Source organism: Sus scrofa, chromosome 16 (genome assembly GCF_054392235.1).
Source record: "Sus scrofa isolate SSC_HxYL_T2T_F1_AM1 chromosome 16, Sscrofa_HxYL_maternal_Yorkshire_Landrace_v2.0, whole genome shotgun sequence".
In the NCBI taxonomy this organism is placed as follows: domain Eukaryota; kingdom Metazoa; phylum Chordata; class Mammalia; order Artiodactyla; family Suidae; genus Sus; species Sus scrofa.
Window position 1 is genome coordinate 45547137 of NC_139398.1, and position 18274 is coordinate 45565410.

The 18274-nt window shown below is 41.8% G+C and overlaps 1 protein-coding gene across 3 annotated transcripts in view; it reads right to left on the reverse strand.

Annotated features, from left to right (window-relative positions):
• The window catches only part of ARL15 (ADP ribosylation factor like GTPase 15), a 442112-nt gene extending 428783 nt beyond the window's left edge, over positions 1-13329 (reverse strand). For all 3 annotated transcript variants that reach the window (XM_021076689.2, XM_085002263.1, XM_085002262.1), the window contains exon 1: positions 13186-13329. In XM_021076689.2, coding sequence (XP_020932348.1) covers positions 13186-13233 — 48 coding nt within the window. In that variant the 5' untranslated portion in view covers positions 13234-13329. The remainder of the gene's footprint in view (positions 1-13185) is intronic.
• Between the last annotated feature and the right edge of the window lie 4945 nt (positions 13330-18274).

Genomic DNA, 18274 nt, shown 5'->3' on the forward strand with positions numbered 1-18274 from the left:
CACTTTATCTGCACTGGAGCCCTCTCCCTCTGCTGATGTCATTATATTGAGCCCTATGGACTCTTCAATCAGTATAGAAATTATAATGTGATTTTTTTAAAACAGCACTTTAGCATTAATAAAAACATAACCAGTAATCATCAGAGGGCTCTGATGCCATCTGAGTTTTCCAAATGAGGAAACTGTGGTTCAGAGTAATCTGTCTTAAACTAGGTTCCCAGTATTGAGGGTTTTAGAAATAAGTACATTCTAGGAGTTCCCGTCGTGGTGCAGTGGTTAACGAATCCGACTCGGAACCATGAGGTTGCGGGTTCGGTCCCTGGCCTTGTTCAGTGGGTTAACGATCTGGCGTTGCCATGAGCTGTGGTGTAGGTTGCAGACGCGGCTCAGATCCCGCGTTGCTGTGGCACTGGTGTAGGCCGGTGGCTAAAGCTCCGATTGGACCCCTAGCCTGGGAACCTCCATATGCCGCAGGAGCGGCCCAAGAAATAGCAAAAAGACAAAAAAAAAAAAAAAAAGAAAAAAGAAATAAGTACATTCTAAATGTATACACACATCCATCCAGACACACAAATTTGAGAGTGGGGAAGGTCTGTCATCTTTTTATTCTGCCAGGTAATAATTTGAGAAAGACCATTGTTCACTATCATCAGTATAGACAATATATTCTAAATATCTACAAGAAGTTGGAAAGATATAATCCTTTTTTTTTTTTTTTTTTTGGTCTTTTTTGCTATTTCTTGGGCCGCTCCCGCAGCATGTGGAGGTTCCCAGGCTAGGGGTCGAATCGGAGCTGTAGCCACCGGCCTACACCAGAGCCACAGCAACGAGGGATCCGAGCCGTGTCTGCAACCTACACCACAGCTCATGGCAACACCGGATCGTTAACCCACTGAGCAAGGGCAGGGACTGAACCCGCAACCTCATGGTTCCTAGTCAGATTCGTTAACCACTGCGCCTCGACGGGAACTCCTATAATCCATTTTTTAAGTCTATAAATTAAACCTTTACAACACTCTGGCTTTTCAATTTTGCTATGGACTGGCATTTGGAAAATACCTTATATCATGCAATTAACAGGTGGAATATCTGGGAATCAAATACAGACCTTCAAACTTTTTCTTCTCTATCACAATAATAAAAACAGGTACAGATTAAGGTTATGGATGTGTCACTAAATGTCCTAACAACTGAGGCAGTTATGATTACTCAATTCCTACTCAGCCTCAGCTTCCTCAACCACAAAATAGGAATACTAGCTCCTACACCTCTCAGAGGGTTGTTGAAAGGACTCAACGAATGGTGAATGCATATTAAACACTTCCTGCAAAATCTAGGACAGAATAAAAGTCTCAATAAATGTTAATTAGCATTATCACCAGCTTTATTACATAACTTAGACTTAACAGCAGCTGATTATATCCCAGGCATGGTTCTAGGTGCATTACAAATATTAACTTATTTATTCAATATATCAAAGCTTTAAAATGCACCTATCTTTTGACCCTACATAAAATCTATTTCCAAAACTTGATCATAAAATACTCCAAAGGATAGGAAACATTGCACATAATACTCTCCCTTTTATAGATATACATGTACATTTGCATATTAAAGGCTATACAATAAACAAACTTGTTTAACTTTGTTTGACCTAGTTTCCAAACTTACTTGGCAATGAAACCTCTTTTTTGCACTAAGACCCATTAACAAAATTACTGCTCTTCACAATACACTATCATAAAATACCCAAGGTTTGTGGAATATCTATTGCAACATTATTTGTAACAAATATTAACAAAATAAAAATTAGAACATAAAAAGTCTGTGAAAAGGTGGTTATTTAAGAAAATTATGGCTTATGGGTATAATGAAGAAAGTTAATGTTGCAGAAGATAAGTTTTAACAGTTTAAGTGTAAAGAGCAAGTTATAAAACCTTGTCTTCATTATAATGCAGGATTGAAAACTATTAACTGCTTCTGTGTGAGGTGCCTGAACTACAGACATATATTTTTTTCCATTGTGTGCTTTGCTGTGCTTTCCAAATTTCCTAAGCTTTTACCTTAATGTTACCAAAATCATCTCATTCCCTACACAGGCAAGAATATATATAAACATGTACATGTGTTAATACGATTGCAAAACAATTGTTGCAAACCATAAAACAAGCTGATGAATCGTAATAGACTGAAAGGCACATAACACAATTTTATTAAACAACTTATGATTCATTGTGTAGTACTGAAAACAAGTACACATGTAAAATCATGCCTCAAAACAAACACCTCTTCTTTTCTTTGAGCTTCTCACAAAATCCAAATAAGATCTCTACATATGAAACCAGAAATGGTAATATCCTAACTGGAAATACAAAATAAATGTCTATTGATACATACAGTTAACATTTATTAATCTCGAAATCATTAGAGAAATAAAATGAGTTTCACAAGAGAGGATTAAGATGACGGAATAGAAGGATTGGAGCTCAACTTCTCTCCTAAAAACAACACAATTCACAACTAAAGACTGAGCACTCTTCATCCAAATGGACCAGAAACCTTGGAGAAAATATCTGACTCCCGGAAGACAAAGAGGAGGCCACATCAAGAGGTAGGAGGGGCAAATACGTGATATAAACAACCCCACACCTCCCAGGTGGGAAGCTCCAGACTGAAAACTAACTGGTTCAGAGACTCACCTACAGGAGTGAGAGTTCTGAGCCCCACATCAAACCCTCACATGTGGGGATCTGGCACTGAGAGAAAGAGCCCCTGGAGCATCTGGCATTGAAGGCCAGTGGGGCTTGTGCACAGGAGCTCCATAGGACTGGGGGAAACAGAGACACCATTCTTAAAAGGTGCACACAGACTTTCACATGCACTGGGTCCCAGGGCAGAGCGAGGGCTCCATGGGAATCTGGGTCAAACCTGACTGCAGTTCTTGGAGGACATCCTGGGAAAACAGGGGTGAATGTGGCTTGTTGTGAGGGAAGGACATTGAAGGCAAAGCTCTCGGGAACATTCAGCAGCTGCCTTTCTCTGGACGTGGCCATTTTGGGAAAATCTGGCCCCACCCATCAGTCAGCACTGAGCAGCCCCAAGGCAAACAACAACCCAGATGGGATCACAGCCCCACCCCTCAGTAAACAGGCTACCTAAAGACCCCTCAGGCACATAGCTGCCTCCAATCCCATCCAGAGACTAAGCCCCAACCACCAGAGGGATTAGAATCAGCTCCACCTACCAGTGGGCAGGCATCAGCCCCTCCCATAAGGAAGCCTACAACAAGCCCCCCATACCAACTTCAGCCACAAGGGGGGCAGACACCAGAAGTAAGAGAGGCTACAACTCTATCATCTGTAAAAAGGTCACCACACCAAAAACCTATAAACATGAAAAGACAGAGAACTATAACTCAGATGAGAGAGAAAGGAAAAACCCCAGAAAAGCAGCTAAGCAAGAAGGAGATTCTTAGCCTCCAGGAAAAAGACTTTAGACTGTTGATGTGGAAGATGATGCAAGACACTGGAAACAAACTGGAGGCAAAGATGGATAACTTACAGGAAACACTGAGCAAAGAGATAGAAGACATAAAACTTAAACAAGAAGAGATGCAAAATACAATAACTGAAATAAAAAATTCACTAGAAGCAGCTAACAGCAGAATACAGGAGGCAGAAGAACAAATAAGCAAGGTGGAGGACAGATTAGTAGAAATTACGGATGCAGAACAGAAAAGAGAAAAAAGATTGAAAACAAATGAAGAGAGTCTCAGAGAACTCTGGTACAACGTTAAATGCACCAACATCCGTATTATAGGGGTGCCAGAAGGAGAAGAGAGAGAAAAGGGGACAGAAAAAATATTCCAAGAGATAATAGCCAAAAACTTGCCTCACATGGGAAAGGAACCACTCACTCAAATCCAGGAAGCACAATGAGTACCACATAAAATAAACCCAAGGAGGAACACCCTGAGACACATATTAATCAAACTGACCAAAATTAAAGACAAAGAGAAAATCTTGAAAGCAGCTAGGGAAAAGAAACAAGTAACATACAGGGGAACCCCAATAAGGTTATGAGCAGATTTTTCACCAGAAACTCTGCAGGCCAGAAGGGAGTGGCATGATATACTTAACAAGGAAAAAACCTCCAACCAGGATTACTTTACCCAGCAAGGCTCTCATTCAGATTCAAAGGAGAAATCAAAACCTTCACAGATAAGCAAAAGTTGAGAGAATTCAGCAATACTAAACCAGCCTTACAACAAATACTAAAGGAACTTCTCTAGGCAGAAAAGAAAAGAGAGCAACAGGAAACAAAAATTCCACAAATGACAAGGCTCACCATATATAGTAAAGATATATATACAGTAAAGATACGAAATTATCCATGCACATTATCCACCAAAATCAGAAATCATAAGAGGTGGATACAAATGCAGAACACTGGAGATGAACTTGTAATTAAGAGAACAACAACCTAAAACAATCTCATATACATATAGACCCATATCAAACCAAAAATCTACAACTGATACACAAACAAGGACTCTCTGGAGAAGAAATATATCTCATAGTAAATAAGTGCATAATCCACCATGAAGGGGGTCATTTGACATCATTCTTGGAATGTTGAAGTCTTCTTAGATCTGATTCTGATTTCCTCTCCAAAGAATTTATGTTAATTATAATTAATGCAACTGTACAATTAAATACAGTTCTACAATTGTATTATTATTAACCATTTCTCTCCATGGTACAATGTAAGGTCTATAATGTCTTATCACCTAGAATGGTGTAATGCCTATATTGAAGAATCAACAAGATGTAACAAATTGTGAGGATATATTTATATAGTTACAATGTTTTTTAACCAATTTATGCATTTTCTATTTTACTCATTTTCAGAGGGTGTATTATTTTTGTTATTCTTACCAGTTATTCTTTTTATTATGCTATATAAAATATTTAATGGTATATAAGGCTTTCTTCTCTACAAATTTTAGTTGAATATACACAATTTTAATATAAGGCCAATTTTTAAAGAAAAATTGAAATGTAATAGATAATACTAAATAGTAAAGATGAAAGCGATACAAAATGGGATAAAGCGTAGAATAAATTTCCTATTTGTCTCAGCGTATTTTCCATTCCACTTCTCCAGAGGGAGACACTTAATCTGTTTCTTAAGATCCATGATATAATAATCTGTTTGAATGTAATTGTGTTTAAATATATGTATTTTATTCTTTAAAAAAAAATATTCTGCAATAACCTGTGTGGGAAAAGAATGTCAAAGAGAATGGATGTGTGTACATGTATAACTGAATCTCTTTTGCTGTACAGCAGAAATTATCTTGTAAATCAACTACAATAAATTTTTTTAAAAAAATAAAATGAGTTTCACAAAGGGTGGTTATGTTATATTGTCTTTAAAATCATTAACATACAACAATAGTATATATTATGTACACATGCAAATATGATAAAAAGACAAAAACACACATGAAGATGATACCCACTAGTTTGAGGGGAGCTGTCACTACTGAGAAGGGAAGCAGAAGAAAGTGGGAGAGCAGAAGGCTTTTGCCCTAAAGTTTTTTTTATAAGAACACAGAGTTTAAGTTAAAACGGCAAAATGCTAACAATTTCAATCAGGGAGGGAGGTAGATAAAAGTGTTTTCTTGTTTTCTCTACTTGTACTCGTATTTATTAAACATAAAGCTTCAAAAGAATTGTACTTCACTTTAGCTCCTGACTCCATGTGCAGGTTGACTAGGAACAGATGCGGATCTTCTGTGCCTTAATCAATGGTCCTGGGACGGCTCCAGACTGTCATCTGCTTCCCCCTGACAGGCCAGAGAAGTAGCTCTCCTATTGAAACAAGGACCCCTGGGAATCCCTCTTGGGAGAGACATGGCCACAACTGCTAGGATCTGAGCCCTCAACCCTCAAAAGAGGCAATCCAGAAGTCAAAATAGTACCCAGCAAACCTATGTACAAAGGAACCTGATAAAGGTCATGGTCCTGCAAATCCACCTTCTGACGTGGTTAGTTACTATTAAAAATCATGTCACGTGTTTGGCTGTGAGCCACAGAGCAGAGCACCAACACTTATGCACAAGGGTGAAAGCAAGAGTGGGTAAACAAACGAAAGCAAAAATCAGTGAGCAAACTCTCAACTTAAGGCACAAATCCACGTACTTCCCCAACTGTAGCAGGGCCATCACTGAGTCCCCTCAAGGGCTTCTCCCAGGTGACCAGGTGATGGCAGCAATCAAGTGGCCTCTCAATTTCCAGCCCTGTATCTGAATCATGGCATCTCTCACTCATCCTCTCAACACTATTCATTATTGCTAAGTAGGCAGTACTGAAAAACACTTTCAGGCATCAGCTTAGAACCTACCAGGCTGGGCTCATAGTCCAGTCCTGACATTCCACCGGTTACATGATCCTGGCCAATACTCCACCTCAGTGCCTCAAGCTTCCCCTTTTCTCAATCTATACGTCTTGCATAAGTCTGTAGTATCTAATTAATAGGACCGTTGAGAGGATTAAGTTAGGTGATGCAAAGTAAAACACTTTGCACTATACTTGGTTACATGATTCCCTATTTACCAGGCACCAGACTCAACACTGGTGATAAAAGAATGATCAAGATGGCCAAGGACCCTGCATTGATAAAGGTCACAGATTGGACAATGAAAAGATTTGTGAAGCACCCAAAGTTAAGATGGGTAACCATCTGAGCATTAAGCCAAGCGAGGGTACCCCTCTAAGCAAAATGCTCATGAAGTCAGCCCTGCTAGGAGTAAATGTACTCATTTTTGCAGATACGTGCAGAAATGAGGGTCAACAAGAACTGGGCTTCTTAGATTCAACCAAACACCAGAGGTATTTGAGGAAGAAGCCAGGGGCAGAACCACAGCATAACTACGGGACCCCCAGCCTCCAAAATAAAAGCCTATTGTTAACTCAATTTGTGAGACCTGATAAGCATTTGTTAACAAAAACGCAGTTGCTAAACGTTCCCTAAAAATCTCTCTCTCCTTCTAGTCTACCTCAAAAAACAAATCCTTTAGAATTAATATCATCAGACTTTGCCCATCTGAATTCCATATGCAAAAGGCTACTTGAGGCCCCGCGTCTAGCCAGCACAGCCCCACTTCCCAGGCAGCACTTGGTTAAGGAGCTGAGCAGACTTCAAATAAACTGATGGACAGAGCCCCAGTCTCAGGGACTTTTTCAAAAGATGACTAGGGCCTGTGGCTCTGAATGTACCCCTGAAGTGACACTAGGGAGCTGAGAATCAGGGTTGCCTGGAAACCCATGTGTGGTCACTTGATGAAACATTAGATACTGCAGGTCACCTCAGTCACCAGAGTCAGAACATCACAGGGCAGGAAGGTCAGGACTCAACCCAGTTTTTTCCATCCAGCTTTTTCCTTAACAGTCATTAGGTTGCGCCAAGCCCTCAAGTACATGGGGAACATCAGTCAGCCTGCTCCCAACCCATTGTTTCTTTACTCAAGAAGCAGCATGGGAATTTTCATGAAATACACTGTCTAAATTTCAAATGCAACCCAACAGCTTTAACACCAACGAGCGAAGAAGGCAGTGAAGAGGGAGGATTCTGGGGCCATAATCCCAGCTCTATTACTTGCCAGCTGTGTGAACTTGGGGAAATTGTACAACCTCTCTGAGCCTGGGTTTAATGCAGTACCAGTCGAAAACACATTATCTAGCACACAGTAAGTGCTCAGTAAGTGTTAATTGATTCTCCCCCACCCCCAGCACACCTACAGGTACATGGCTGAGGTGTCCTTCAGAATCCAAGCTCCCAGAGGGTGTGACTCCTGTCCCCATGGGTCCTCTCTTAGGACTCATGCAACAAGCCTGGGACAATAGAAGGTCCAGAACCAGAGCTACCGCCTTTGTATTGCAGTCCCTGCCTAATGGTATAGATCTTTGTAAAATTTTTTCTGCTATGAAAACTGTTTGCATTCTGATTATTTTTATCTTAAGATTTATCAAAAAAAGAATATCTACATGACTAAGCCAGTTGCAGTTAAGATTAAAAATGCTTGGCCTATCTCGTTATTTTATGGTCAGTGTGATCATAGAACATACAAGTTATAATGGTCTTAGTGATTCAGAGTTAAAAACAGCACACTTTTGAGACACCATCAGATAAAGTCACAAATGTGCAATCCCTCCTCCTTTCCAATGGGCTCATTTAGAACCTAATACCTGAGGGCTCTGTGTACATCACAGGTTTCTGTTCTTGGTTCATTAGCTGGTTTGCATTCTGCAAATGGTGATGGATTTGTGCTAATCCACTTATCTTCTCTCACCTGATGCTTCCCATTGACACACAAAATTTTTATTAATGACAGGGACTGCCTATGACCAAGAAATTAGGCCAAATTCACCAGCCTCTACAAGGAGGAAACCTAGAATCCTGGCCTCATGAGACCTCAAACCCAACACACATGTGCAATGATCATTATCTGACAGTTAGCATCCAAGACCAATGACACACTTTTAGTTGTCACAGTTTGAAGCCTAGCTTTGCAGGAGTTCCTGTTGTGGCTCAGCAGTAACAAAGCTGACTAGTATCCATGAGGATGCAGTTTTGATCCCTGGCCTCGATCAGTGGGTTAAGGATCCAGCCTTGCCGTGAGCTGTGGTGTAGTCACAGATGCAGCTCAGACCTAGCATTGCTGTGGCCGTGACATAGGCGGATGGCTGTGGTTCCAATTGAACCCCTAGTCTGGGAACTTCCCTATGCCGCTGGTGCAGACCTAAAGAGAAAAAAACGAACAAACAAACATAGGAGAAACCTACCACAAAGCCAAGGAGCACATTAGAAGCTGCCTCCTCCCCCATGTACCCACCCAACTGTCCTGCCACAGGTTGCTGAGGAGTCATCTGCCTGCCAATCATATAGCCATGGGGATCCCAGCTGGGCATCCACCATGACTCAGCATCACGCACAAAGCAAGGGTTCCATAAATATTAAGTGGATTAAAGAAAATATCAGAATGTGGTTTTATTTTCAGGTATTAAAAAAATCCTCTAGAGTCTTGACTTCCTGCGTACTGATTGTTCGCTAAACCTTTCCTTATACTGAGACTAATTTAAAAAGAAGCCCAATATTTACCACTGAGCTCTAATAGTCATTCCACAGAAGGTATAATAGTAACAGCAACGTAACCATAGTACATCAGCGTCTTACACCTGAAAAGCAATATACTATTTATAAATCACTTTCTCTCTGTTATCTCATGTCATCAGCAGCAGCATTACACAAAGCATAAATAAATATTATTGCTACTGTTTGATGGCAGAGGTGGAAAAAGGGTAAAATCCAGACCAATCAACATGAGTCAGGGCACAAAGGATGTTAAACTGAAAGGAAATCTAGAAGGTGATCTTGTCCACTTGGTACACATGTTTTTCTATTTTAACTTGACAATTTTCTCCTACCTTCTTCAAAAAGCTCCACCCTTTGTTTTACTAGTTCTACCTGTCAGGAGAGAGAGAGAAAGATGCTGGTATCGCCTGTTGGAATAGCAGCAAAATCTTTACCCACAGACCTGACAGGTGTGAACAAGGCCTTTAAAGCCCATCATAAAAATGGGAAAAAAGATATGTGTCCTGTCAGGCAGATTCCCTTGTCAGCTGGAAAACAGACTTTTACATCAAAAACAGCCACCCAGGTTAAACCAATTATATCTTGATAATCTTCAAGTTAAAAGATACATTTTGCATTCCCCAGAGCAAAACACCTAATCCAAACAGATTTTATCTTGCCTTAGCTTAGAAACTGGAGAGTAGAACTGTCCCTTCTCGTCTCAAATTCATTCAATTCAGCAAATAAAGACTGGGCAAGGAGTAATACATATAATTATTTAGGATTAGCATATTACCATTATTCCCCTAAACTGAAATCAATAAAAACTCTGTCCTGGAGTTCCCGTCATGGCGCAGTGGTTAACGAATCCGACTAGGAACCGTTACGTTTCGGGTTCGATCCCTGGCCTTGCTCAGTGAGTTAAGGATCCGGTGTTGCCATGAGCTGTGGTGTAGGTCGCAGACACAGCTTGGATGCTGCGTTGCTGTGGCTGTGGTGTAGGCTGGTGGCTACAGCTCTGATTAGACCCCTAGCCTGGGAACCTCCATATGCTGCAGAAGTGGCCCTAGAAAAGGCAAAAAGACAAAAAAAACACTCTGTCCTAATATTGGCACTATCTCTATCCCTCACCTTATGTCACCTCCAATTAAGAGTATTTCTTTTAAGAAACAGCAGTCACAAGGATCAGAGGGCTTCCCCATCTGTTCTAATATCCTCAACCTTAATGAAAACTGTTAAAAATAGCACCTCTACCTCTCTCTCATTTCCCTTCCTTTCCACTCTCCTCCAAATAAAAAAGGTTAAGTGATGCCATCCAGCCCAAAGAACGGACAATACACACACACACAGCTCCCTCTTCCAGCTTCCAAACAGCAACAGCAAGAAATCAAAAACACCAATTTAAAAGAAAAGAGAAGAAAAGACAGCACACACATTACTCCTATCAATGCATGGACAGGGCACTTACTCTAGTCCACAAGCTCAGCAAAATCTAGAGTCAAAGTCAGAATAAAAAGAGTGTATTTTCTCTGGAAGAGATAAAAGAACTTGGGTGTCGATTTTCAAAGTAAGATCCAACAAAAATTTCATTTTTTAGAAACTGGTTTTTAATAAATACCATACCCAGAGTATATGCTAGCAAATGAGTCTGAAAAGTAAGAAGCAAAGAAAGATGTGTGAAATATTTTCTCTTGAGAGCTGATAAGCAAAATTAAACACAGAAGACCACCTCAGGAGGGCTGTTTCCTTTCAACTTCAAGTTTAAGGATTTCCTTCAATGTTTTCACAGCAGATACTTGGCATGCTCATAAGAATGGACTTATTTCCTTTAACAGTTTTTTTTCTCACTGCCAATGATTAGCCAAATAATTTTGGTGAGACTGTTTCACTGCACTTCTGAATTTTAAAAAAATATCATATTTAAGAATCATATTTAGCATCCGTGAGGACGCAGGTTCAATCCCTGGCCTTGCTCAGTGAGTGGGTTAAAGATGTGGCATTGCCGTGAGCTGTGGTGTAGGTCGCAGACATGGCTCGGATCCAGCGCTGCTGTGGCTGTAGCCAGCAGCTACAGCTCCAATTCGACCCCCAGCCTGGGAGTCTCCATTTGCCTCGGGTTCAGACCTAAAAAGACCAAAAAAGAAAAAAAGAAAATCATATTTAAGGGGACAAAATGATTTTTTTTCAAGTAGGAATGCATAGGCTATGTGGGGGCATAGAAGTAAAAATTTAAAAAGGCATGTCAATTTGAGACTCATGTCATTGTGATCTTGACACAATGTTGTGAGGAAACTGACAAAAAAAAATTAGTCTGCTTTTAAGGTAAAGTAGAGCCCCACATTCATCCACCCACCCTTAAACTCTCCATCCAGAAATTAACCTGAGTAAACAGACTCTTCCAATTGTTTTCCCCACTAACAGCTTTGGCACCCCAAAGACAGCTTTGTGACGCAGGCAATTTGCAAATTTAAAACTCACCCAGTAAATAAGATGATAAAACAATCAGATCTACTCCCTTTTTAGGAACTACTTAAGTCTCCAAAATTAGCTTTCAATAGTATAGGTAATATGGCCATGTCTTATTTGATAAATAGCCTCAACAAACTTTGGCTTTAATTCTAGCAGACTACAAAACAAAACCACAGAACTGTATTTTACAGAACAAACTACAAAATAAGTTAAATTCAGAAAAATCTTTAAGTAACGTTTGCCAACTCTCCTAACCTACAATGACTGCCAACCCCTTAACCTGCTTCAGCAGTGGAAGGATAATTTCCCTTTATCACAAAGAGGAAGTTTCCTACATCAACAAACGATCAAAACAGAATTTGAACTCAGAATTTTTGACTCCCCTCTGTTTACAAGGTCATGCGTTAACTTCATTCACCATTGCTCCCCACAAAACCATCAGATCAGGAAGCTTTAGGGGAAATAACCCAAATACAAGGCAGCATTACAGAAGCAGTCCTTGTCCAGCATTTCTTGACCATGAAAGCATTCAGTCTTTCTTAGTACAACATTAAACGTTAATTCCTAGAAGGCACTAGCAAATCTCTGCCAGGCCAATCTGCAGTCAGAAACTGTGCTTGTGCCCAACAAGACAGCACAGTCAGTTTTTAACCATCTACTTCAACTCTGCATTGCAATAACGGTTCTGGCTAACAAAGTAAACCTGGTAATTGTTTAGGATCGAAAACAGCCAATGTCAATGAGAAACACAAACACGCAGCTCTGGGTAAAAACAATTTCTGGAACAATACATGGTGCTTGCACAATTCCACACACACACACACACAAAACAAGTCCATTCTTCAAGTAATGTTCAGTTCCAGCTTTGGGCCGACACTTTTCCCACATGAACTCAGCACAAGCCTGGCCTAAAAAGCACAGGTAGGATCCAATCCGTGCACAGGGTAAAAGTGGCATGCATCCACGGCAGGAACTGGGAAGCAATGCCTGCCCCTCTCCAGTCCAGTTCCAGCCAGGCTGCGATGTAGTTTAGTCCCGTCTACTTTATGGTAATGTGTTTTTAAAACCTTGCTGCGACCCAGGTCATAGCTTTAGAGATCTAATAACGACCAAATGACCGGAGCTGCCGGGCACTTAGTAAGCCATTCTAGTTATGGTTCTTTAATAGCACCTGGAGTTCTGCTAAAGGGAGAGAGGAAAACTCCTGCTTCCTCACAAAGTCCTCTGCAGGAGCGCAGCGAGAAGCAAAGAACCTGACCGCTGGCAGGGGACGCCCCACTACCGCGGCTTCATCTCTCAGGGACCCCCCCACCTCGGCGCGCCCCTCGCCTCGCGGCACCGCTGGCCCGGGCCGCACCTTTACCTGTCAGCCTCACCACCCTCTCCTAGCTGCGGCTCCGCCGGCTCGGCTGCCGCCCCGCCGAATCCCGGCACAGCTCAAGAGCTGGCAGAGGGAGCAAGAACCCAAAAGGCATCCCATCCCAAAGAAAGAAAGCAAAAACGCTGTTCCCCCAGGCGGAGGGACATCGTGCACATAGGGATCCGAGAGGCGACACGCCACCCCTGCCCCACACCTACCAGATAATCCATGTACAGAAACGCCTCAGTTATCCGGAGATCAGACATCCGGCACCCTAGAGCATCCGGAACGGCTCCGAACCCGGAAAAAAAAGAAGCGTCTCTGGCTGCGAACGAGCAGCCCCTGAAAAAGCCAGCAACAACGAAAATAGCCGAGAGCAGCCGAAGAGCCGAAGATTACACAAGGGGCGCGGGGATTGGCCAGGCGGGCGGGCAGAAGGCAAGGCGAGTCCTCATTGGCTACAACTCCTATAAAAGGCAGGCCACTGCGGGTGGCAGTGGAGAAGCGCGGGAGCGGTGAGGGCGCTGGTTCCTGTGAGGAGGGCGGAGGGGCGGGGGCTAGGGTGGCGCGGGCGGAAGAGCGTGCGGAGAAGAGCAGAAAATCGGCCTGTGCTACCGCCGCCCGAGTTCTGTGTGCTTCTGTAGCCTCCAAGTTGGGTGGATCGGAGCCAAACTGTACTCCAGGGCAGGAGAGCCTTCGTCTCTCCTCCGACCACCCCGTAGGAAGCTCTCGCTGAAACGTGGAAGGCTTAGCAGCCACCGATACTTCATGCCCCTGTCCAGAGGGCTTTCCCAAAGGCCCTGCGGCCTCGGGACTGCGCCGTCAGTTAGGAAATTTAAGAAGGTATACTGAACTGACAAGCCTGTGACTAGGGGGCGGCCCCACATCTTCAGAATGTGAAGCTGAGAAGGCAGACAGCTCCAGCCTGCTGTCCCTGGGGTATACGGAAGCCCTGCACAGCGCGGCCAGAGGTAATCCAGGAGACTCCCTTTTACCAGAAGGCTAAATTGCCCCAGGAGAATTCGCACTTCACCAACGTGAAATGAAAAGGAAAAAAAAGTTGAAGGACCCTGTATAAGTCGGTTGTGGGCTTGAGACACTCAGGAAGCAGGAGCTGTGTCAGATCTTTGCGTGCTTTGTGTCCAATTACACTCTGCCCAAGTCTATTGCCCCTGAAGCAAAAAGAAGGGCTCTGAAAAGACCCAAGTAATAGTGTTTGTGACCCAGTGTCATTACAAACGGTCTAAGTATCTACTAGCAGATGCACTTGAAATGTGTGCATTTCCTAGTAAGTAATGTGGAAGTTGTCACTGGGATTTCAGTACGTCATTAAGCTTGTGGGTTGGGGGCTGGGAGCCTGAATCAGACTGGAGTCTAGATACAAATACTCGATTTTTTTCGAAGGTTATGAGAGCCAACTGAGCAGTGCTAGGCACACCCATCTTATCAGGCTCAAGTGACTTAGGTGCCCCACTCCCTACCCCTCCAGCATTTGAGGAGAATGAAGGATTGCACTCACTTGTGTGAAGATCTTCCAAATAATGTTTCAGGAGTCAACTTCATTAACTGAAATCTTTCTGAAAAGACTGCTTCTACCAGTTGTTTTGGGGATTGAGTTTTTATTTTCCTCCTAACTTGGCACCTTCTATATCCTCAGGAAATTTCCATAAAATAAGCTTCCCCAGGGTTTCCAAAACAGTTCTGTGAGATAACCGTGGAATTCACCCTAGATGTGTAGATAAACCCAGAAGGGAGTGTAGCGCTCTTAGAGGGGACTCCAGACTGGCGAGCACGTGATGTGGGGAATCTCATCTCTGAACCTGTTTCCTTGGCTGCAAAATGAAAATTCCTATGGTCAGAGGGTTTTTTTGAAGGAACTAAAGGTGTATAAATATACATGCAGTCAGTACAGAGCTTAATTTTGTTTAGCAATTTATAGACAAGGCAGTGTGTAAATAAGAAATCATAGTTCTGAAGAAATTACAGTGAGTTTTTGCCTATGCAGGAGTTAACTTAATAGCATCTAGCCATTAGATCCAATTTTGAGTGTTTTTGGCATGCTGTTAGGTCAAACATGTGTAGATTTAGAAGAGATTTTCGAGGAGTTCCCATTGTGGCTCAGAGGTAACAAACCCAACTAGTATCCATGAGGGTGTGGGTTCAATCCCTGACCCTGATCAGTGGGTTAAGGATCTGTCATTGCAGTGAACTGTGATATAAGTTGCAGACATGGCTCAAATCTGGTATTGCTGTGGCTGTGGTGTAGGCCAGCAGGTGCAGCTCCATTTGACCCCCAGCCTGGGATCCTCCATATGCTGCAGATGCAGCCCTAAAAAGACCAAAACACACACACAGATTTTGATGGAATTCCCATTGTGGCTCAGTGATTAACAAATCCGACTAGGAACCATGAGGTTGCAGGTTCAATCCCTGGTCTTGCTCAGTGGGCCAAGGATCCGGCATTGCTGCGAGCTATGGTGTAGGTCACAGACATGGCTGGGTCTGGTGTTCCTGTGGCTGTGGCATAGACCGGCCACTACAGCTCTGATTACATCCCTTAGCCTGGGAACTTCCATATGCCAGTGGGTGTGGCCCTAAAAAGAAAAAAAAAAAGTTAGCAAAGAAATACCTTTTGGTCCACTGCCTTACTGATATGTCTAGACTACTGTCAAGTAAGGCTCTGAAGTGGCCTGTGAGTTTCTATGCAAGAGAAGGTGACCATTCAGGAGCAGTTGGCTTCTGCCTTCCTTTAAAAGCTAACCTTAGAGAAAAAGAATCCTGAACAGGTCATCAGGATAAATACAACTCATGCTACCTCTAGGAGTAAGTGAGGAAATGAACTTGTAATGGAAAATTTCCAGAGGCTACACCATAGTACTCACGCTATTCCACACCATTTGCATATTCATTCTGACTGGCACCATGAAAAACTTTGTTGAGTGTGATGTTAGAAGAATCATATTGCCTTTTGGAAAAGGATCTTTGTAAAAACCTAAAGTTTCAGAACACCATATGGAGCACATTTTTCCAATTATGTTAATCTTTGGGATGTTAATGTGTCCACCCTTATGCAGAGGAAAGAGGTTAACTTATGTTGGTATGAACTGATAATATACTACTTGCTACATGAAGTTCTGAAGTTCTGGCCTCAGCTTATAGTTGATTCCAGTAACTACCCCAACGCACCCCTTTAGATAAAAAAAGTGTAAAGGTTACATTGCATTCATTCAATCTACCCCTACTGTATGCCAAGTAAAAGGCTGCAGTCTTGAATAAGACATGATCTCATTAATATAGTACAGCCTTTGCTCTCAGTAAAAAGGACCGTCTTCCAGATGCTCAAGAAAATATGTATGAACTCATGTGGCAGTTGTATTACTACACATACTCTGAAGGAAAAGGCCATCACTATTGCTTGTAAAAAGCAAGGAGAATTTTTTTTTGACAGTCCATACTCTACAATTCCATAAAGAGGACTGGCTAGCCTGATTTTTTGGGAGGAAAGTTTTGTCAAATTGTTACTTGTAGGAAACACAAACAGATGCATTTTTGCAACTTGGTCTCCCAAATTTTAACATCCAGAAAAGCCAACATAGTAGATGGCTATTCCTATCTATTCCTTTTTCATTTGTTCATCATGTACAGAAGAATACTGTCTTTACTGGTTTCTTTATCATGCACACTCAATATATTAAGTTCACCCTTTCCTGAAACTCCCCATAAAAGTTTAATGGCTATATAAGTCTCTGTATTAACATAATATGTTAACAAATCCCTCTTTTAGATTTTATTGTTATAAATATTGCAGTGAATATTTATATATGTTTGCTTATAAAATCACATCTGTCCTGGAGATAACATTTCTCACAGTGGAATTATGATACCACTAGGGTGTAAGAACATTTTATTACTTCTCTTTCCCATACCCCAACTCCAAAGTAGGAAATAGTAATGTTGCTGCATTCTAGCCTCGAGTATAGTATTCCTTAGTAGCTGAGAGATGGTATCTTTCCTTAAACCATGGACACTCCTTTTTCAGAGAAAGTAGAGCCATCCAGACAATGAATTCTGCAGGGGTAATCAGAAACACTGTTTGCTCATTTACTGCCTCCAATAATTCTTGCCTCACCTTAAAATTCTTTAAGCCCTGTACTTCCCCTCTCCCCTCAAGTGGTGGCCTTGACCCACACACACCCCACCTGTAATTTAGCCTAGTTCCTTTTCTCTACTTCCTAAACCTAAACAAACTACCACTCTGTCCTAAAAGATGAACTTCACCAGAGTGGGGTGCCCGCACATGAAGCTGCTAGCAGAAAATTCATGAATGGAAGAGGTCAGAATGAGGTTGGGGGAGCAAAGACTTATTCTAAAAATATAACTCACTTCTTCCAAAAAGGATTTGTTGGGTCTTGGAATAATAAAGCAAGATAAAAATTTAAAGCAAGATTTAAAATGAAGATTCACCACTTAAAAGTGGTAAGTAATTATACCAGGAAGATGTAAATAGACCTTGCAAGCAACCACTATTTAGACACTGAATATAAAGAATCTGGAGTTCCCTTGTGGTATAGCAGTCTAAGGACCCGGCGTGGTCACTTGCAGCAGCTCAGGTCACTGCTGTGATATGTATTTGATTCTCAGCTCAGGAACTTTGCCAATGTAAACCCCTCTTAATTCCTCCCAAAGTTCATTTAATCTCTTAGACACAATACTGCATGGCTGATTTTCTTAGGTTCCTACTGATACCCTAACAAGTTAGCACAAATTGAATGACTTAAAAGACAAATTTATTCTCTTCCAGTTCTACAAAGCAGAAGTCCTGAGACTTATGGGGATAAAATCTTTTGTTGGTAGAGCTGGTTCCTTCTGGAGGTCCCAAAGCAGAATTCCTTGTCTCTTCAGCTTCTTGGGACATTCCTTAGCCTGGGGTCACATTGCCTTCTCTTTTGTAATCTTATCTCCTTCTGCCTCATCTTTAAGGACAATCATGATTGCATTTAGGGCTTACCCAGATAATCCAGGATAAATTCCCCATCTCAAAATCCTTAATTTATCATCTCTGCAGAGTCCCTTTTGCCGTAGAAGGTAACATTTACAGGTTCTAGAGATAGAACTTTTTATCTTTGCAGTCATCATTCAACCTACCACACTGATCTTATGCACAAAATGCCAATACTTCCATGAAAATTCAAAGTGACAAGCAGAATTTACAAATACCCAAGAAATCAGAAAATTTGGAATAAAACTTCCAACTTTGTGAAGAATTTGATTACTTAATGCAGCACTATGGTCCTTTCCAACTCTATG